Below are 22,420 nucleotides of genomic sequence, written 5' to 3' on the forward strand. Positions count from 1 at the left end.
TTTAAATTGAAAACATATGGCTAGCTCATCAGTATGCAAATTATGTGTGAGTTTAGCTATTCTCTGCTTCAGATGTGCAATGACAAGAGGCACTTTGATTGCACAGTTATACCATCAAACTGTAGGTCCTCTTGGCTTCATTGGTGATGCATGACATTATGATAAGCTGCAAAATGGGTTCACATGGCTGATATCCTGAGACAGAGTGACAATCAAATAAAACCGATTGGAAAGCTCCCAACTGGATAAAAAGACCATGTTCATTTGCGAAAGCAACACAGAAACACAGAAACACAGACATATTAGAGACAGATTCCCTTCACACCTTTTCTATTGCAGAATTGTGATCTGTGATGAATTTACATTGACACAAGATAATTTTGAATCATGTTTTTCAGTTAACAATTAAAACAAGTTCAAACACTTCCCTTCAATGAATGAATCAAAATATATTTCAAAATGTAGAAATAATCTAACTTGTTCGTAAATGTTACACATCTTCATAAGCTATTATAACTAAAGCATAATTTCTGGTGAAAAAAATTCCATACCAGATGTGGCCACCAGAGCTCCATTACCTGATCTGAGCAGACTTCTATTCCAACCCAGCAATAATACACATTATAGTCAACTCATTAGCTTTGATAAATTGAATCAGGGGTGTTAGTGCTGGGCTGGAACAGAAGCCTGCACACCCAGCATACCTCCAGGAGAAGGATTGGCCTGCTACAGTTGCAATACGTAGCCTACATTGTGTGTTATATACAACATTTGCTAACAGGCACCGTAGCATGAGGGTGAAGCCACAGATTAAGGCCAAACTGGTGTTTCTAAAAATGAATTCAAAGGCACTGTAGACTGAACCTAATATGGGATTTTCGCTTAATTTATTTAAGAATTTTTTTTGCCCTTTTTCTCCCCAATTTCGTGGTATCCAAATATTTAGTAGCTACTATCTTGTCTCATTGGTCCTCCGATACACAACCCAACTAAGCCGCACTGCTTCTTAACACAGCGCATCCAACCCTGAAGCCAGCCGCACCAATGTGTCGGAGGAAACACCGTGCACCTGGCAACCTTGGTTAGCGCGCACTGCGCCCGCCCGCCACAGGAATCTCTAGTTCACGATGAGACAAAGATATCCCTACCGGCCAAGCCCTCCCTAACCCGGACGATGCTAGGCCAATTGTGCTTCGCCCACCGGTTACGACAGAGCCTGGGCGGAACCCAGAGTCTCTGATGGCACAGCTGGTGCTGCAGGTTTTCGCTTAATTTGTATTTAATTATAAGTAAGTCAGCCTATATGCGCAATTTAATTACTATGCTGATTTAATACAATGAAATATTGTTTAAATGCTGAGCGTTTAATGTCAATGACTCCCTACCAGTCTAGTGTCTCACTCGCAAATTCTTCACAATGTATTTCTTTGTAGGCTATAGCCTTGAAATAATTGAAATAATATAGCCTAAATAATTCATTTCCGTTCCTTCTTAGGCTCCCTGTCTGGCCCCTGACCTATTTAGAGTGTTTATATGCAGTATAATATAACATGTAGCCTATTTGAAATGATGAGAGCTTCTTACATTCACCTTTTCATGTTTATTAAAATACTTTTCATTCCAATCATATAGTTTGGTTTCAATACTTCAAAACCAAATGGTAGGTCCAGGTAGTCACAAAAATAGGTAGGTGTTGGTTAAATTGTGATTTTAATGAATGGAACGAATTTGGTGCCACAGTTGTTTTTTTTCCTGTGAGTGGAGCTGTTTTTAGCAGAGCGCTTGGAAAGAATGTGGCGAGTCCTGCGTAAACACCACTCCATGTATGATGAGCGGGATTTCCCGACCACTCAACCCCTGCTCACATACACTGCTGTAGACTGAGCCTAATAATGCCTTTTTCGTTTAATTTGTATTTCATTCTAAGTAAGTCACAGCCTATATGCCAATTTATAGACTACAGGCCTAATGATTTAATACAATGAAATGTTGTTTAAATGCTGAGCACTTAACGTCCATGACTCCCCACGAGCCTAGTGTGTCCCACTTGAAAATCCTTCACAATGTACTTCTTTGTAGGCGAAAGCCTTGAAATAATATAAATAATATAGCCTAAATAATTCATTTCCATTCCTCTTAGGCTCCCTGTCTGGCTCCTAACCTATTTAGAGTGAATATATTCTGTGTAATATGACATGTAGCCAGGGTTGGGAAGTAATGTATTACATGTAATCCGTTACATGTAAGGGATTATAAATAACAGTAACTGTAATCCGTTACTTTACCAGGAAAAATATTGTAATCAGATTACAGATACTTTTAGAAAACTAGATGACTACTTAGAGGATTACTTTTAAATTCATAAAGTATGTTTATTAGTATGTGATTCACATCAATGCGCTATGTAGATATCAATATTAAGTGATATCCCTATCGCCGTAGACTATACCAATGCTGTCATCCTTACCTCCAAGCGTTTATTCAAATTGGATAATCTTTGCATGCCGACAGCAGTCACACCATTGGAAGACATACCTTGGACTGTAGACTACAAAAGCCTATTCCTGTGATTTTCCCGCGATCGATCAAACACATTTGGTGTGTCATCATAGTGGGCTCTGACTTGTGGTCAGACTCGCTTAGGTGGAACAAACTTAAATTTGCGCCTTTTTTCAATGCTGATTTGAATGTCATTGAGAAAACAGAGAAGGATTCCCCAACTGGACGAATTCGGCCCGTGTGTGATTTTATCTGGCCATCCAAGTTTTATGAGCAATAAATAATACTAAAATGTTTATTTTTATTTTTGTTGTTGGTCATAAACGACAAAAAACATCAGCAAATCAGCTCCAAGTGATTTTCATTTTGGAAAACTATTCCAAAGTATTCCCACACACCATAGTGATCGTATACAAATGTAAGCACGGTTTGTGAGACGCCTAAGACAGGAAGAAAAGGAGACAGGATGGACAGCTGATCGACCTCGTAGTGGCAGACCACATGTGTAACAACACCTGCACAGGATCGGTACATCCGAACATCACACCTGTGGAACAGGTACAGAATGGCAACAACAACTGACCAAGTTACACCAGGAACGAACAATCCCTCCATCAGTGCTCAGACTGTCCTCAATAGGCTGAGAGAGGCTGGACTGAGGGCTTGTAGGCCTGTTGTAAGGCAGGTCCTCACCAGACATCACTGGCAACAACATCGCCTATGGGCACAACAACGTTGCCTACCATCGCTGGACCAGACAGGACTGGCAAAAAGTGCTCTTCACTGATGAGTCGCGGTTTTGTCTCACCAGGGGTGACAGTCAGATTTGCATTTATCGTCAAAGGAATGAGCGTTACACCGAGGCCTGTACTCTGGAGCGGGATTGATTTGGAGGTGGAGGGTCCGACATGGCCTGGGGCGGTGTGTCACAGCATCATCGGACTGAGCTTGTTGTCATTGCAGGCAATCTCAACGCTGTACGCTACAGGGAAGACATCCTCCTCCCTCACATGGTACCCTTCCTGTAGGCTCATCCTAACATGACCCTCCAGCATGACAATGCCACCAGCCATACTGCTCATTCTGTGTGTGATTTCCTGCAAGACAGGAATGTCAGTGTTCTGCCATGGCCAGCAAGTAGCCCGGATCTCAATCCTACTGAGCACGTCTAGGATGTCTGGAAGAGTGGGGTAACATCTCACAGCAAGAAACGGCAAGAACAGCAAGAACTGCAGTCCATGAGGAGGAGATGCACTGCAGTACTTAATGCAGCTGGTGGCCACACCAGATACTGTTACTTTTGACCCCCCCCCCTCCCCTTGTTCGGGGACACATTACTCCGTTGAATCTTGTTATGTTCATACAAATATTTACACATGTTATGTTTGAAAATAAACGCAGTTGACAATGCCACCAGCCATACTGTTCATACTGTGCGTGATTTCCTGCAAGACAGGAATGTCAGTGTTCTGCCATGGCCAGCAAGTAGCCCGGATCTCAATCCCATTGAGCACGTCTGGGACCTGTTGGATCGGAGGTTGAGGGCTAGGGCCATTCCCCCCAGAAATGTCAGGGAACTTGCAGGTGCCTTGGTGGAAGAGTGGGGTAACATCTCACAGCAAGAACGGGCAAATCTGGTGCAGTCCATGAGGAGGAGATGCACTCCAGTACTTAATGCAGCTGGTGGCCACACCAGATACTGACTGTTACTTTTGATTTTGACCTCCCCCTTTGTTCAGGCACACATTATTCAATTTCTGTTAGTCACATGTCTGTGGAACTTGTTCAGTTTATGTCTCAGTTGTTGAATCATGTTCATACAAATATTTACACATGTTAAGTTTGCTGAAAATAAATGCAGTTAACAGTGAGAGGACGTTTCTTTTTTTGCTGAGTTTAGCAAAGCAAAATCATATAGAATTGATTTTCCTCTATCTTTTTTGTTGTGCTTGCTCAGAACTAATGACAGGCTGAACTGTGTTTCACGAGCAATCTTCTACTACTCACCTACTTGGTTAACTGCAGTGGTGGCAATGTGAAATTTGCATAAAGTACAGCAGAGCACCGCTCCTGCGCATTGCTCTGCGTGCTCCTGTTGGAAATGAATGGGGGGGCGGAACTTTCTCTGGCGAATTTGGAAGTGGTGGAACGCCTACTTGACTCTGACATGCCAAGGGTTAATCCAAGATGGCCAGGGTTGATGCTTTTTATGATTTAAAATGAAGGTGTCAAGTATTGCATGGTTATTATGTAAAATAACCGAGGTGATGAGGCATACAGCATGTAGAACCTTCACCAGTGGATCCACCACTCAACAACAACAGCTATCAAGCGCAAGGGGTAGTATTTGTAGGTATTCAACTGAATCTTCAATCAATGGTTGTATGGCCCTATTGTACAGAAACCACGCCTTCTCAAGTTGTTCAGTAAGAATGTTAGCTATGTTAAAATATTGAGTACTATGTACCATTGAGTCTGGATGTAAATGCAATGCTGCCGTGACGTACTGTCATAGTTACAGATGTATCGGAAGAGAGAATCCAGAAGACTTCAAATGTGTCTTGTGTGTTTTACAGGTTGGAGAGCATGGAGCTTCCCTCTGTTGGTGCTAAGAGTGTCCTTGTAAAGTTGTTGGCAGCCCCCGTCAATCCTTCTCACATAAACATATGGATATGAGGGACAGGCTTATTTATAACAATAAACAGGTTAATAACAATATGCAATCATTTGCCGTTAGTGAGAAGAGAGAAAATACATTTGATTTCTTTGTATTTTAAAATATGTAGAAATAGGCATCTATTTCCTAGGATATTATTTATTTAATTTCCGTGATCATTTCATAATAAATTCCTCACCTTTTCTGTGATGGTTTTATAATTACGAGGTAGCATAGGCATAAATAGTTAGCATAGGCCTACAACAAGGATAACATTCATCCTATCTCTCATTTAATTGGACCCACTTCACAGTAGTAAAATAGACAAGCTAATTTAAGTATTTTGCTCTATGCCAGCCGATCGGGAGCACAGTTTATTAACAGTGGAACAGACAGTTGTAGGTTACTTCTGTAGCTTACTTCTGAATATTTTAATTTCACATTTCTTGAGTAGACAATATTGCATTCATACACATAATCCATTTTTCATCACCATCAATAAATTCTTCACCTTTTCTGGTCATGAGGGGTTCATATTCTCGTAGTAGCCATAGCCTACACAAATTATCATGCGCATCTCTCATTTAATTGGGCCTATTAGATAGGCTATTATTTCAAGTATTTTGCTCTATGTATCAGAAAGGAAGCTGGTTTATAACATACAGTAGAATTGAACAGGTGAACAGAGAGTTGATATTTTGCATTGATGTGTGTATGGCTACCACCATGAGTAGATCATGTTTCAGAATTCGGGCAGAGCAGCATAGGTTTGAGAATGAGTAAATCCAAAACATTGGTCCCTATTAAATTCAGACGGTCTGTTACAGGTCCACAGCAATTTGCAATTGTTGTTGTCTTTCATAAACCTTTTGTCTGTCAGATAGCCTAGGCCTACAGTAAATGTCACTGCAAAAGTTTAACATTCTGCCATCACTTTCGAAGACATTTGATCAAGTTTGCATTTTCCTAAAGGAAATAGCAATAGCATCGGCCTAATTCGAATACTTACAAAGTGTACAGCAAATAAGGGAATTATTGTCACCATAAAAGCTGAATGAAGGGCGTTTTTCAAAGTTTCAGGACGGGTCTGATTTATAACGGAAACATGCGAAAATGGCGTGCGCCAATTAGGCCTGGCTCAACTCCATTTAACACCTTTCATCCCAAAGGTGTTCAATGGTGCCATTGTTGCTCCTAGACGTTTCCACTTCACAATAAAAAAGCACTTACAGTTGACCAGGGCAGCTCTAGCAGGGCAGAAATTTGGCGAGCTGACTTGTTGGAATGGTGACATCCTATGACGGTGCCACGTTGAAAGTGACTGAGCTCTTCAGTAAGGCCCTTCTACTACCAATATTTGTATATGGAGATTGCATGGCTGTGTGCTAGATTTTATACACCTGTCAGCAACCGGTGTTGCTGAAATGGCAGAATCCACTAATTTGAAGGGGTGTCCACATACTTTTGTATATAGGGTGTATGATTTATGTTTATATGAAATTGTCTCCTCAATACATTTCACATTACAGTTCAAAGGCTAGCCTACAAACGTCTTTAGAAAAGGTGAACCGTCTGTTCTACCATTACAATCTGAAGCTAAGTTTATCGTACTATTTACTGCTGTGAAGTGTGTCCAGTTAAATGATGGGACAAATGGTCATCTATCCTAACTTGTTGTAGGCCTATAGGCTATTCTGCGAGTAGCCTATGAAACCATTGCAGTCAGAAAAGGTGAGTAATTTATTCGGCAATGATCATGAATATTAAATAAGAGGATACACAGTATAAGCCTATTTCTAATTATTTTAGCATGCAAAGATATAAATTGGGTTTACGCTCTTCTCACTAACCGCAAATGATTGCATCTTGTTACTATATTTCGCCACCTGTTTTTTTGTTACGAATAAGAGTTTCATCATATTACGCATTTGCACAAGGCTACTACGAGGCTACTCATGCCTTCTTGCAATGCAATACTTCAACCACTAGAAGTATCCATGGTCTAAAGTTTGCAGGAGGATAGGTACATTCTTGCGTGAAGTCCAGTTTTTATAAATGCCAACTTTTACATGAACTGGCATACTTATGTTTTGGGACATATTTTGTGCCCACACAATGTTTATAAATTAGGCCCCAGGGCCTTATTCATTAGGGTGGGGTACAGAGTATTCAAACGTTTTGCAACGGAAAACAAAAACAAGTACTTGGACAAGTTTAGGTGGTCCCTCCCTGTTTCAGTCCGTTTTCTTCTATTTGGTGCCTAATGAATACGACCCCGTCCTTTTCTCCCTCTCTCTGAGCAGGGACGTGGAGGACAGCAGCGGTTATAGCTAAAGACGATGTGATCTCGCTGCCCAATGACATCCCCCTGTTCTCTGCAGCCACACTGGGTGTTAACCCCTGCACTGCCTTTAGGATGCTCTCTGACTTTGAGGAGCTGAAACCAGGTGTGCTAAGTTCACCATTTCAACATGTAGATGCTAAGCTAGCTGTTACCCATTTTTGCCCATTGTACCCTTATCCAATACCCTTTTCACACTACTGCGGCTATGCCAAGCAGTGCTATATAATTCTGGCCTTGTTATACATCCACTTAAGTTGCTGAAAAGTGTTAGGTTCTGATTTTCAGAGCAAAAACTCAACAGACACTATGAAAGCTTCCCAGCGGATCAATACAGTTGCAATAGACAAAAACCTTTTCACACAAGCACTGATATTTAACCCTTCCTCCGAGTCTCCTACATATCTGTACAAACATTGTGTATTTCCTGCCTACACTGTGATACGGGCCATAAACTTTTATTTCTCCCTTAACGCAGCCTGACCTGATCTCAACCCCCCCCCCCCCCCCCCCCCCCCCCCCCCCCCCCCCCCCCTTCATAACTAATCCATGGCTCTCTCCCCTTATCAATGCCTGCCACATGTGATCGCTTTAACTACCCTCAGTACATTCCAAACTTAATTGCCCCCACCATATACTTTCCTCCTTCAGTTGGCCAAGGGGCTATTAACACCAGAGGTTAATGGTTATGGCACCACTCACTCTATTACAACTAATGATTAATAAGAATATAAAGTTCATAATTCCAAACCTATCAAAAGGAACATGAAAGTAAAATGTCAGAGCCAGGTTGGCCCAATAGTGTGAAAAGGATACAAGTGAGCTTCAGTCTTTTATACAGAACCTAACCTTCCTTCATCACAGTACACTATATAATATGTGTATTGCACTGCTCTTTGTACAGTATGTGAGTTCATTCCAGGTGACACAGTGATCCAGAATGCAGCCAACAGATGTGTGGATCAGGCTGTCATATGAGATTTCTGCTGCAAGGGAGATCCAAACCATCAACGTGGTCAGAGACAGGTAAATCTAAACGGACAGTTTGTATTCATTAGGGCATGCAACTGAAAATCTTTTGCAACAGAAAACAAAAATGAGTTTTTCTTCTGGGTCAAGTCCAGGTAGTCCCTCTACTCCCTCCCCGTTTCAGTCCGATTTCTTTGGTGCCGAGTGAATAGAACCAATGCATACTGCACTAAGCTACATTTCTAAAAGAGAACATCTGAATTAGTGACTGATTAAGAATGTGACCTTTCAGCAGCTGAAGTAAAACAATTTAGGGGGGGGGGGGGGGGAGGATTCCAGCCCTCATGATACCACTGGGTTATCAGCTGGGAAACTGATATAATGAAAACAGCACTGAGTCTTGTTCTATAACCGGGTTGTTGTAAGTAACCCACTGTCATAATATAGCCCATTACCCTAATAAAGTGATGTCTATGCGTGAGAGAGACTGCTATAGAAACTTCCTTAGAGAGCAGTGATTATTTTAAGCAAGGTTGCGCGTTCAAGAAAGCCCGTGTTGAAGAACGGCATGTACTTGTGTGTCCCTTTTCACAGGCCAGACCTCACACAGCTTATTGACAGGCTGAAGGCCATGGGCGCCAGTCACGTGATCAAAGAGGAGACCCTGAGGCGGCATTGATATCTGATCAAGTAAATAGTCCCCACCCCCACTTTTTCAGAGTTGGAGGGTCGGTGGTGACGTATGGAGGGATGGCCAAGCAGCCAATCACTGTTCCTGTGGTAAGACTGCTACTTCCTGTAATACTACCCTTTTCTAGCACGTTCCTCTAGGAACTATTTCAACAGACCGTTTTCTCTCTCCCTCTCACAGACATGGTGATATCTTTAAATGTGAATACCTATGGAAACCACTTGTGTGTTGTACATACTTACAAAAAAAATATTGTCTGTCCTCTTCCCAGAGCGCCCTGATCTTCAAAAATGTGCAAGGGTTCTGGGTCACCCAGTGGAAGATAACCCACTCTCGGAGTGAGCCAGGAGTATTTAGATACAATACACACACACACACAAAATATTTAGGAGTCTGGAGAGACAGGTCTTTGCTCTGCATTCTTCACATTCCATTATGGTAGGTCCAAGCTATGAGTGAGACACATGATACTTTTAATTTTGTCCCTCTGAATGTCCAGAATCAAACATTACTTTCAATAGCCTGCCGGTATGATGCTTTATAACCTGTTATATGAATGAGTTTCTATAATGTCTCTTATAATAAGGCTTTTAATAAACTCAGCAAAAAAGAAACGTCCCGTTTTCAGGACCCTGTCATTCAAAGATAATTCCTAAAAATCCAAATAACTTCACAGATCTTCATTGTAAAAGGGTTTAAACACTGTTTACCATGTTTGTTTAATGAACAAAAAACAATCAATTAACATGCACCTGTGGAACGGTCGTTAAGACACTAACAACTTACAGGCGGTAGGCAATTAAGGTCACAGTTATGAAAACTTAGGACACTAAAGAGGCCTTTCTACTGACTCTGAAAAACACCAAAAGAATGATGCCCAGGGTCCCTGCTCATCTACGTGAACGTGCCTTAGGCATGCTGCAAGGAGGCATGAGGACTGCAGACGTGGCCATTGCAATAAATTGTAATGTTCGTACTGTGAGACGCCTAAGACAGGACAGACAGCTGATCGTCCTCACAGTGGCAGACCATGTCACAATACCTGCACAGGATCGGTACATCTGAACATTATACATGTGGGATAGTTACAGGATGCAACAACAACTGCCCGAGTTACACCAGGAACGCACAATCCCTCCATCCGTGCTCAGACTGTCCGCAATAGGCTGAGAGAGGCTGGACCGAGAGAGGCTGGACCCTCCAGCAGGACAATGCCACCAGCCATACTGCTCATACTGTGCGTGATTTCCTGCAAGACAGGAATGTCAGTGTTCTGCCATGGCCAGCAAGTAGCCCGGATCTCAATCCTACTGAGCATGTCTGGGACCTGTTGGATCGGAGGGTGAGGGCTTAGGGCCATTCCCCCCAGAAATGTCCAGGAACTTGCAGGTGCCTTGGTGGAAGAGTGGGGTAACATCTCACAGCAGGAACTGGCACATCTGGTGCAGTCCATGAGGAGGAGATGCACTGCAGTACTTAATGCAGCTGGTGGCCACACCAGATACTGACTGTTACTTTTGATTTTGACCCACCCCCCCCCTCCCTTTGTTCAGGGACACATTATTCCATTTCTGTTAGTCACGTGTCTGTGGAACTTGTTCAGTTTGTGTCTCAGTTGTTGAATCTTGTTATGTTCATACAAATATTTACACGTTAAGTTTGCTGAAAATAAATGCAGTTGACAGTGAGAGGACATTTCTTTTTTTGCTGAGTTTATGTTATGTCTCTATGTATCTTTCTGTCTCTCCAGATGAGGGGGTCTTACAGGGACTGCTGGATGAGCTCTGCTCCCTGATCCGCCAGGGAAAACTGACCGCACCTGCCTGTTCCGAGGTAGGCCTCCAAGACTTCCGGCAAGCACTGGACACTGCCATGCAGCCGTTCATCTCAGCCAAACAGGTCCTGGTTGTGTGACCCTTCTTTTGACCAGCCCCAGCTGTTCTCAGGGACATGTTCATTAGGCACCAAACGGAAGAAAATGGACTGAAACAGGAAGGGACTACCTGGTCTAATAAGAAACAGTCTTTTGCACTGGGTGCCCAAATGAATACGACCCTGCATACAAAACGAAGTCCCGGCACGTTCAACGGTTGCAGCCCCAAGGCTGCCGCTTCATCATTGTCGGAAAAACATTGCTCAAGCACACGTATTTTCCGTAGAGGCTCAAAGTCCACTATACAGCTCCAAAATTACTGGCACCCCCGACTGGCAATGCACAAACAATACTATAAACAATATAATTATAGAGAGAAACTCAAAATACCAACATGTGAGAAATACTGTACTTTATTAATGTTTCAATGGAACCAACCAAAATCATAAAATTATTTAAAACAAAATCAATTGAACCAGAATCATTGGCACTCCTCATTTAGTACTTAGTGCAACCACCTCTGGCAAGGAAAACAGCATGGAGTCTTTTCCTGTAATGTTTGACAAGGTTAAGGAACACATTTGGAGGGATTTTGGACCATTCCTCTATGCAGATCCTTTCAAGATCCTTCACATTCTTGGGTTTGCGCTTATCAACTGCCCTCTTCCACTCAGCCCACAGGTTATCGTTTGGATTGAGGTCCGGCGACTGAGATGGCCATGGCAGAACATCGATTTTGTTGTCACAGAACCCTTTCTGTGTGAATCTTAAGGTATGTTTCGGGCCATTGTCTTGTTGGAAAGTCCACCAACGGCCAAGTCCCAGCCTTCTGGCAGAGGCAACCAGATTGTCAGCCAAAATGACCTGTTACTTGGTGGAATTCATTATGCCATCAATCTTAACCAGTGCCCCTGGACCTCTGGAATTAAAACAGCCCCAAAACATCACTAATCCACCACCATATTTCACCGTGGGTATGAGTTGCCTCTCCTTGTATGCATTTCTGTTTCGACGCCAAACATGCCGATGCTGTATCTGACCAAAACTTTTGATTTGTCTCATCTGACCAGAGCACCTTCTTCCAGTCATAATTTAAAGGATGTTTGGCAAACTCCAAGCACTTGCGTCTGTGTCTTGTGGTCAGAAAGGGCTTTCTTCTGGCAACCCTTCCAAAGAGCCTGTGGTTGGTCTGATGGTGCTTTTTGAAACCTGGTGACCACAAGACGCCACCAAGGCCTGCAATTCTTTCACAGTGATTCTTGGTGATTTTGTTGCTTCTCTCACCATCCTCCTCCCTATCCTGGGGGGCAAAATGCATTTGCGTTTTGAGGTTTTCAACTATTCCATATCTTTTGCATTTTTTAAATAATTGCCCTGACAGTGCTCAGTTGTATATTCAATCTTTTGTGGATCTTCTTGTAGCCATTACCAGATTTATGAAGGTCTACGACCATCTGTCTCTTTTGAACTGCCAGTTCTTTTGTTTTCTTCATGGTGTTGGATGACAGTGGGATATTGCATGTGTGTTACCTCATTTTTATACCCTAGTGAAACAGGAAGTGATGGATATGCTCAATATAGTTCCTTAAGGCTTAGATACACTTAAATCAGTGGAATTTAATTTGTGGTTTATTTTTGGTAGATGTTAATTACAATAATCTTTAAGGGTGCCATTAATTGCGAAACCTTGATTTGGAGGACATTGATTTTAATTAAATCAATAAATGATTTTGGTTGTTTCCATTGAAACATTAATAAAGTATCGTGTTTCTCACATGTTGGTATTTTGAGTTTATCTCTACAATTATATTGTTTATATTTGTTTAAGCGTTATTTGTGCATTGCCAGTCAGTGGTGCCAGTAATTTTGGAGCCCACTGTATATGTTAATAGCACCACTTTAAGTAATCTTTCCTGACAACAGTTCATGGAAAAAATTGGTCATGGATTCCTTGACAACATTATGTATTGTCTACATGTTTATTTCTCCTGCATGGTAACATTGTTATATCCTGGTCCCAGATCGGTTTGTGCTGTCTTGGCAACTCCTATGGTTATTTTTCAGGCAATAGCTCCAGTGGACATTCCTGCAGTCAGCATGCAAATTGCACACTCCCTCAACACTTGAGACATCTTTGGCATTGTGTTGTGTGACAACTGCACATTTTAGAGTGGGCTTACATTGTCCACAGCACAAGGTGTACCTGTGTAATGATCATGCTGTTTAATCAGCTTCTTGATATGCCACATCTGTCAGGTGGATGGATTATCTTGGCACATGGAACATTTCTGGGATCTTTCATTTCAGCAAATTAATCATGGGACTAACACTTCGCACATTGTGTTTTATATTTTTGTTCGGTGTAAATCAAAACTAATTTAACACATTATTTAGTATATGTAAAGACAACATTAAATGAAGAATAGTCTGATAGGTGACAATATTAGCTTATCACTTGTGAATGATGTATTATTGTGAATGATGCCCAGAATGTGCAGTAAGGCAAGAAACAGCACATGCCTTTTTTTTTGCATCTTTTTTTCAAATAATAGTTGCACGCCTCATGTAGCCTAGCCCATAGGCCTATGTGTTTTTACAAGGTTTGTATCACAACTAAAGTGGCCAAATAACTTCTTAATATTAAGCACCTTAATTTGCTTTACAACCGGTGTAGTTGTAACGCTGGCATACATACGTAGATGGCGTGTGAGTTTCAAGTTTGGGGAAGATAATTTTCACCATTAAAAATGCACCTATATAAGCATTTAGGAACATTTGCGCTTATAGCCTACTGTGCGCCATGTGCGCATTGCTGCGCTTATAATGTGAAGAAATAGCCTGTCAACAAAATAGTTTGTCAACATTTTAAGCTAAACGTTCTAACCTGTTGCATAAGCCTCATTGCTTTTAAACGTTTTTTTGATGTGAGGGGTTGTATGAATTTGCGCTCTATTGCATCCTACGACTGTCCCAGAGTAGGCTATGTTTGGAATATTTATTTATTGAGCAGAAGGACAAGTTGACCAATATAATAGGTCAACTTTTGTACTATGGGGAATAGTAGACTGACATGCAGTGCATTCGGGAGGAGTATTCAGACCCCTTGACTTTTTCCACATTTTGTTACGTTACAGCCTTGTTTCCCCTCATCAATTTACACACTACCCCATAATGACAAAGCAAAAACGGGTTTTTAGAAAAAACAGATCTGTCATTTTTCTTTGCTTATTTGAGCTGTTCTTGCCATAATATGGACTTGGTCTTTTACCAAATAGTGATATCTTCTGTATACCACCCCTATCTTGTCACAACACAATTGATTGGCTCAAACGCATTAAGAAGGAAAGAAATTCCACCAATTAACTTTTAACAAGGCACACCTATTAATTGAAATGCATTCCAGGTGACTACCTCATGAAGCTGGTTGAGAGAATGCAAAGCTGTCGTCAAGGCAAAGGGTGGCTACTTCGAAGAATCTAATCTAAAATATATTTTGGTTACTACATGATTCCATACAATGTAGAAACTAGTAAAAAATAAAGAAAAACCCTTGAATGCGTAGATGTGTCCAAACTTTTGACTGGTACTGTATGTAAATACGTTTTTTTTTTTTTTTTTTGCAAAAATGTCTAAACCTGTTTTCGCTTTGTCATTATGGGGTATTGTGTGCAGATTGGGCATTTTTTAATAAGGCTTTAACGTAACAATGTGGAAAAAGGGAAGGGGTCTGAGTACTTTCCGAATGCACTATAGGCTAGTGCTTTTTCTGTTTGTTAGACCTACTCATTTTGTTGGCTGACAAATTAGGCTAAATGTGGACAGTTCTTCTAAGTCTTCAATATGCGCCTCGGAATTCAATAAAAGGGACGCATGCAGTTGCATCCCCGATGTGTCTGTCTTCACTTGTAGCCTACTTATTAGCTGAGATGCCTGTGAGAAGGACAAGATCACGTGACGGGCATTGGCTAATAAGATTTTAGATATGAGAGAGCCATGTGAGTGAAAGTGGCTTCGGGGGCACTGCAGCCAGGAGGAGGGAATTATAATTATAATATTCAGCCCAAGGGCACAATGGCCACAAAAGTTATGGATTTTTTTAGAGGGCGTTATGGCGACACAAGGGGGGTGCTGCCGAGAAACTTGAGGCATGGTGAGTGAATGAGAGCTTGAAGACGTGTGTGCAGCCTGCACAAGAAACAAATCATGCCTTTCATGTAACTTTTTTTCAAATCATCATTAGTCGCATCATGCAGCCTTAGAATGTATTAGTCTAAACATATAGCCCAAGGTTTGTAACAACTAAAGATGCATTAATAACTTAGAGTTAAGCATATAGGAGGACATGTTTATTAACCGCTCAACAGAATAGCTGCATGTGCGGACTTCCTTGGAAATATTTGAGAAAATATCCTTTCTATTTTATTCAGCCATGTTCAATTGTATTCTTCATACTAGAAAATAATAAAACATAATGCCACGAAATTCTAAGAAAACCTTGTCTGCAAAATGAACTACAGCCATATTAGTGCCAAACATAAGGACAAAATAGACTACATTTTCTTCATATCATGCTTCTTTAGACGAATAAATAGTGGATTTATTGTGATGGTGTAGGCTATATATATATATATATAGATTTAATTGACTTGTGTAGATGTTCCTAAGGTCTGCATCAGTGGCTTGAAGGCTATGCCTGGAAGCCAGGAGATAAATCAATTTATGTTAATTAATGGTCAGTTACCGTGAGACGGCAGTTATTTGCTTGACTATCACCGGCTGACAATTTCATGACCGCCACAGCCCTAGGTCCAACTCGATCTTCAAAAGATTATTAAGTGATTTATTAAAATAGGGACTATATAGAAAGAAATTCAAATGAAACCATTGATCATTCTTGCTACAGTCTACCACAAAGGATGGGCCTCTCTAGAGTATCAAAAAGATTTTCAGGTGGTAGAAATTACACTGATTAACATGAGTTCAAATAAGTCACAAAAAGAGTTTTGAAATCAAAGGTCTTCCTATTAAACAACTTTCTTCTAAATTTTCATAGCATAACGTACTTTAACAAGCGTGGTACATGGCTGAAATTGAGATGCACAGACTGGAAAATACCGCATGCAGTTAATCTGTGAATTCTGATTGCTATATTCAAAAAGAGGCATTCTTGACATATCTGATGTTAGAAAAGGATACATTCATCTATCTGATTAAATCATTCAAGGTAAATGTCCTTAATCGCAACATTTGGGAGAAGGACTCCATAGATTGGAGCAGCCGTTCAGTCATTTCATTGTAGGCAGCCAGAAGTAATGGGTCCATATTTCTGGTGCACATTGAGATCATTAACAGCTTGCCCAGACAATACTGATCACCACAGAGAGAACTGACAACATGGCAACACCAGTCGATGATGCCCTCTCTTTCTCCAGACAATGCTCGTACCTCTCAAAGTCTACCTCTCTAGCAGCACACACGTGGTCGACTCGGCAGTCACTGTTGCATTCTGTCAGGTCGTAGTTGACTGAGTTGAACTCGTAGTACTTCTGCAGGTAGCAGCGGTCGCTGGCCATGCGCTCTACGGCCTGGTGCATGGAGGCCGGGGAGGCATCAGGCACACGAAAGCTCTCAGTGAAGCGGTACTCTTTCTCCCAGCGTGCCTGGGCCACGTTGGCATGGGTCAGGTTCAGGTAGTAGGTCACCATGTCCTGTGGGTTGAGAGACAGATTGGAGACACTAATACCTTTTTCACACTACCGAGTCTAGTTTCGTGAAGTCAAGTCCGAATTGATTTAAAGTGTGTTTTACATGGGTCACTCAGAACACACATTACATCAATAAAAATAGCAATAGGGAACAGCATTGAAGTAAGTGTGGAAAAGAGAGAAGCCATGGCACCATAGTAGCAGCCTAAGCACAGAGCTGCTGTAAATGTGTAGTCATTTTAACCAGCTGTTTTGGCTAACATTGTGTGTTTATTGCTTATATCTGATGGTTTTTACCCACACATTTTGCAGATGGACTGGCAGGTCAACTCTTTTTGGCTTGGCCAGCTACATTTTAGTCATTCAATTTTAGTAGACACTTTTCCATCCAGAGCGACTTAACGGTGCTCAAGTGCACATGGATGGATTCTTCACCTCTGGGATTCAAACCAGGGTTCTTTCGTTACTGGCCTAACGCTCTAACCGCTAGGCTGCCTGCCACCCCCTGCTAGCTGGCAATTTTTTTTACTTGAATGATGTATCTGGACACTACCAGCTTTTTTTCTTGCACCTGGCTGCTTTTGAAAACATCAATTGAGTAGTCACCTTAATCTTGAGAGGAATAGGAGATGCAGTGGGGGAATGCAGTCAGTGCTGTGACCGACGGCTCGTTGTGGGTGCTACACATTGTGAAGGAGAACTCCAGTGGCTACATGTCCTCTACAAGACAATCACCAGACTCCATCTCCATCAGCCATCTCCCTGACAAATGTCATCTGATCAAGCCATGAACTGACCTTCTCCATTTTGTTTTTTGCTTTTAAAGCGCCTTGACATTTTTTTTATTTTATGAAAAGCGCTGTAGAAGTTTAAGAAATTATTATTATTAAAGCAGAAAATACTCCACAAAGCTGGTAGCAGCAGGGTAGCACATCCAGCACAGTTGTCGACCACATGTGTGCTGCTAGAGAGGAAGACAGGAAAGAGCAATGTGAAAAGAAACTGAAACTGAGCCAGCACAGTATGGTTTGGTTCGGCCCTATAGTGTTAATCAGGCAATAATGGAGGAGGCAGAGTGGTAAGATTTTGTTTCTGAGCAACCATTAAATTGACAGATTTTTGGGGCTTTTAAGAAGAGTCCAGCGGCTCTTACTTTGACTAGAAGAGTTTGGGTGTCATATTCAAAGACGCGGATCCCAGGGTTGTTGGCTCCATCTATAACCCCGGGCAAGGTGGTCTTCCAGGGAGTGACACCAGGGGTAAGGAACATGGTACTGATGGGGGAACCTGGGGAAAGACAGTTGGTGAGATACTATAGATTAGAGGAACAAGTACTGTAAATTGGCAGCACACATACATTTTTCTCTGCATCTAATGTTTGAACAATCATGTTCAAATGTTAAATTAGCCTGGTCCCAGATATGTTTGTGCTCTTGCCAATTCTATTGCAATGTTGGCAAAAGAGCAGAAACAGATGGCCCTGCCTAATGTTGAATGTCTTGAGATGGTGGAACAAAGTTTGTAGTATGTGCCTCTGTTAAATTACACTGTACCTTCTGAGCTGTAGAACATGCGGAAGCTGTCAGTGTGATGATGGCCGAAGAACTGTCCGATAATTAGTGAGTGATGCTTCTGGATCAGTTCTAGGTAACGTTTGTTGAAGTTGGGTCGAAACCAAGGCTTATTCCGCTTCTTCTCAAAGAACCCTGGTGGAACGTGGCCAATGATGTAAACCTAAGAGAGAAATTGGTGTGGGATTGCAATTAAATCATAAAAGGATATCCTCAAAGTCTGTATGCAACATCTGCTTTTACAAGTCTCAGACAGGGCTACCTCTTCATGAGAGCTTGATTCAAAATCACCTCCACTACATACGAAGAAAACAGGAGTATGTTATCTCTATATGTCTAACAGATGATTGGCTTTTACTGGCAGAGTTACTAGGCACTTATCTTCTCTTGCTATTTCTTGCAACATAGAGAGCGTGGTAAGACCTTTTCTTTGTTGTTGGCAGCTTCTGTAAGAACTTGGTCTGCCCAGTTGAACTGGCCGGCTGGATCGTCAATGTTTTCTGTGACCTTGTTCTGGTCATAGTATAGGTTAGTGTTGAGGACTACAATCCTGTAACCTGGTCGGTTCAGCAGGTTCTCTGTATAGTATCCACCTATAAAGAATAAAAGGGAAAGACAATACAACTGTTTGGACTGGAGTTGACTAATTCCATTCCAGACTCCATGAACTGGTTTTCCAGACACAGATTAACACTAGCTCTGAACTAAAACGTTGTTTTAATTCATTATTTCAATTGAGCATGCTTTTTAGTCCAGAAGGCTTAATCTGTGGCCCAGAAACTGGCCCCAAGTGGTATACCCCTACCCATATGCACATACTGTATTACCTCAACTACCTCGTACCTCTGCACATTGACTCAGTACTGATATTCCTTGTATATATATTATTTTTATTTTATTACTATTTCCTTTTTTTATTTAGCAAATATGTGTCTTACCTTTTAACTCTAAACTGTTGTGAATGGCTCATAAGTAAGCATTTCACTGTAAAAATCTATACTTGTTGTATTCAGGGCATGTGACCAATATATATATTTTTACTTTACATGACCAGACCTAGGCAGGATCTGTTGTAGCTTACCTGTGCGGAAGGTTGTTTGAGACTCTGGTTCCAACCAGCCCTGCCACAGCTGTGCTGTCTGTTCATAGATGTTGTTCTGGACTGGGGGTAGCTGGCTCTTCGGATGGTAGTCATGATTCCCCAGCGCTGAGTACACTTTAGTACCTGAAAGGTAACATGAGTTGATCATATGGCTTTCACAAATATATCCAAAAGGAAAACAAAATATATTTCAGTTTGGCCCAGAGTGACTTCCCCCTCAAAAGCAATGGAGGTTAGACAAACTTGGAAAAACAAGCTTTATGATGTGGGTGAGGTTGCTGATAATGGAGAGAACCTCCTCTTCTCCCAGATCCTCATTCGGGACATGCGGCGTGTCATCTCTGTGGGGCAAATGTCAGGTTGTTGTAAGGGGCCTCTTTTAGATAAAGTCAATCACATGTGTAGTTTTATATACAGTACATGGGAGCAATCATCAATGTTCTACATTTGACTTTAAGAAGGTAAATGGAGAAGTAGTTACATTTACACACACACACACACACACACACACACACACACACACACACACACACACACACACACACACACACACACACACACACACACACACACACACACACACAAGGGCTACATAAAATAAATGTTAGTTTGTTGTACCCTGTCCAGACGATGAAATCCGGATCTGGCAGAATGTATTTCATTGCATACACTGTGGAGTTAATAAGGTCCCATGGCGCATCGCAGAGGTAGTCTCCAAATTGTCCCGCACTGGGCACAGGACGTTTTCCACTAGAAGCACACACAAGCTCAGGATTTTCGGTGTGTTTATAGGTTGGGTCCCAGTGAATATCCGTGATGTGCCAAAAGTTTCCTGGAAAAGTAAGTGCTGATGACACGCAGATAGATCGACTACAGCCTTATCGAATGGCTATCTAACAACTAACAACACATAGCTGCATTGTTTTCTATTGTTGATCAGGCTATATTAAATACATTATTTACATTGTTGAATGTATATTGTTAGGCCATTTTATGCACTCACCTGACAGCCCCAGAACTTTCCCGCATGTGAAAAGAAGACAGGACAGGAGGATTGTCTGCATCGCAGCCATAGTGACTGTCATGGGGAAGGTAGACTCACTGGACAGACTTCATATCATAGATTACGCCATAATCTATGAAGTCATGACTCATGTCCCTAGTTGAATAGCCTAGTCTCTAAAATGAAAGATAAGAAACAGATGTGTTTAAGGGCTGGGCTGGTTTAAGTTATACTTATTCATCTCTATATTATATTATGCCTACTAATAGACTGCATATATGGTTCAAAATATTTGTCAAAATAGGCTATAAACTTACATGTATTGTGACCTGTAGCAAATACAATTTGTAACACTAATCAACAACCAAATGTAATGTTTTCTTTTGCAATTTGGTTCCAATAAAATGGAGAGTGTGATGACCCAGCAGTAGAACATGTCCTCTGCAACAGGGACACACCCTTTTCATGCCAATTCGATAAGGGAGAAGGAAGGCAGAGAGCTCTCTTGTTAGAAATTGAAAAGTGTTGCGGTAGCTTTTGATGAAAAATAACATCAAGACAAAGCAACTGCATTATAAGTGGGATGCATTGTTTAGCGCTACATACCGTGGGGATCGTGCTGATTGTACGTAGATTGTGACAGCCGGTTAAATGGCGTCCCTTGAGAAAGCAAGAACAAGATATATGTCAGGAGAAGTGCAGTATTATCATAAGGAGATGTATACTTGGAATACGGAGGGGGAAAGAGAGGCAGAGGAGGTCTGAGAGAGGGAGGAAGGTGGTGAGCTTGAGTCTGTGAAAAATGGCTGAAAAAAGGGAGATGGTTTGCTAAAGAAGAATGGTAGAACGTGTAAGCAGAGTGCGCTGAAGACAGGAGGAGAAATGGAAGTGATTGAAGGTGAAGTATTGGAGGTGGTAGGTGTGGTGAAGTTCTCAGAGCCCGAAGCTTGCACCGAGGGTCAGGATAAAGATAAGACTGACACTAGGAGTGAAGTTTTTGGAAAAAGGGGACCCTTGCCTTTTGGCTGATCCATTTGTGGTTTCATAGTGGGTGAAAACAGAGATGGGTCCTGTGGAATTGGTGAAGGTAACCAGAAATGGTCTTGTGAGAATTGTGTTTCTGCTGGTCAGAGAGAGCAGGCGCTCCGTGTTAAACGAATGGGGACAAGAGATGTGAATTGTTTTGCTGTCAAGCAAAGGGCGTGGTTACTGGGGTAGCTGTAAATGTGATAGTTGACCAATGAAAGGGAAAGATTACCCTTCAATTTTGCTATCCCTAACCCTTTCCTAACCTTAAACTTGGTCTCCTAACCTGCTGCATAAGTTCTCCTATCCTGCTTAGGGTGACCACATTTAAAATATGTTTGATCTTGCGGAAATCCTCCCCACACCACAGCACAGACAATGAAAGCTCTTACAATATTCGATGATGACATTTCTCTGAAACAGGCTATAGGCTACATGTGCACCACCAAGTCAGAACAGTGTATTCTAAGTTATGAGGGGAAAAGGGACCAAATTATTAGGGTGAGGCACAGCTTACTACACAATGTACACGTAGTATTACTTTCTTAGCTACAGTACACATATCTCCCTGGCATATTACATAATTTATGTAGCAGCATACAAGCCATTTTTGGACTCACCTTGTTGTTCTGTGCCCACTTCAACAGGAAGGTGGCGTGGTGGTCCTTCGTTGGAAAATTCTGTCACCAAACGTTGTCATCAAAGTCTGCCATTCTCTGGATTTATGGTGCTTTCAAGACATCTGGGAACTCTGGGGGGGAAAAACAAGGTTGAATTATGATGTCAGTTATCTTCAGGTCGGCGCTCTAGAAAGATGCCTGAGTTCCCGACTTGGAATTCCGAGTTGGATGACCGTTCAGTTGTCTTGAACTCACTGAAGTCTGAGATTTCACAGTTCCGAGTTTCCAGTGGTTTTGAATGCGGCAGAAGTCATGCTGGATTGACAGCATGGCATATGTTGAATATTTGCCCTTTTAAGCTTGG

At 41.7% G+C, this 22,420-nt stretch overlaps 1 protein-coding gene and 1 pseudogene across 1 annotated transcript; one reads left to right on the forward strand and one right to left on the reverse strand.

Annotated features, from left to right (window-relative positions):
* The first annotated feature begins 5,930 nt into the window (after positions 1 to 5,930).
* LOC110517644 lies at positions 5,931 to 9,824 on the forward strand (annotated as a pseudogene).
* Positions 9,825 to 15,359: 5,535 nt separating this feature from the next.
* On the reverse strand, positions 15,360 to 21,156 carry smpdl3b (sphingomyelin phosphodiesterase acid like 3B). The gene is made up of 9 exons (XM_021595611.2): positions 21,017 to 21,156; positions 20,411 to 20,586; positions 20,026 to 20,239; positions 19,651 to 19,748; positions 19,387 to 19,530; positions 18,729 to 18,898; positions 18,288 to 18,468; positions 17,888 to 18,021; positions 15,360 to 16,737 (listed from the first exon to the last, which is right to left on the reverse strand). The coding sequence occupies exons 2-9, from the start codon at positions 20,490 to 20,492 to the stop codon at positions 16,375 to 16,377; spliced, it is 1,386 nt and encodes a 461-aa protein (XP_021451286.1). The 5' UTR covers positions 20,493 to 20,586; positions 21,017 to 21,156; the 3' UTR covers positions 15,360 to 16,374.
* Between the last annotated feature and the right edge of the window lie 1,264 nt (positions 21,157 to 22,420).

The sequence above is a fragment of the Oncorhynchus mykiss genome, chromosome 3 (assembly GCF_013265735.2).
Source record: "Oncorhynchus mykiss isolate Arlee chromosome 3, USDA_OmykA_1.1, whole genome shotgun sequence".
Taxonomy (NCBI): domain Eukaryota; kingdom Metazoa; phylum Chordata; class Actinopteri; order Salmoniformes; family Salmonidae; genus Oncorhynchus; species Oncorhynchus mykiss.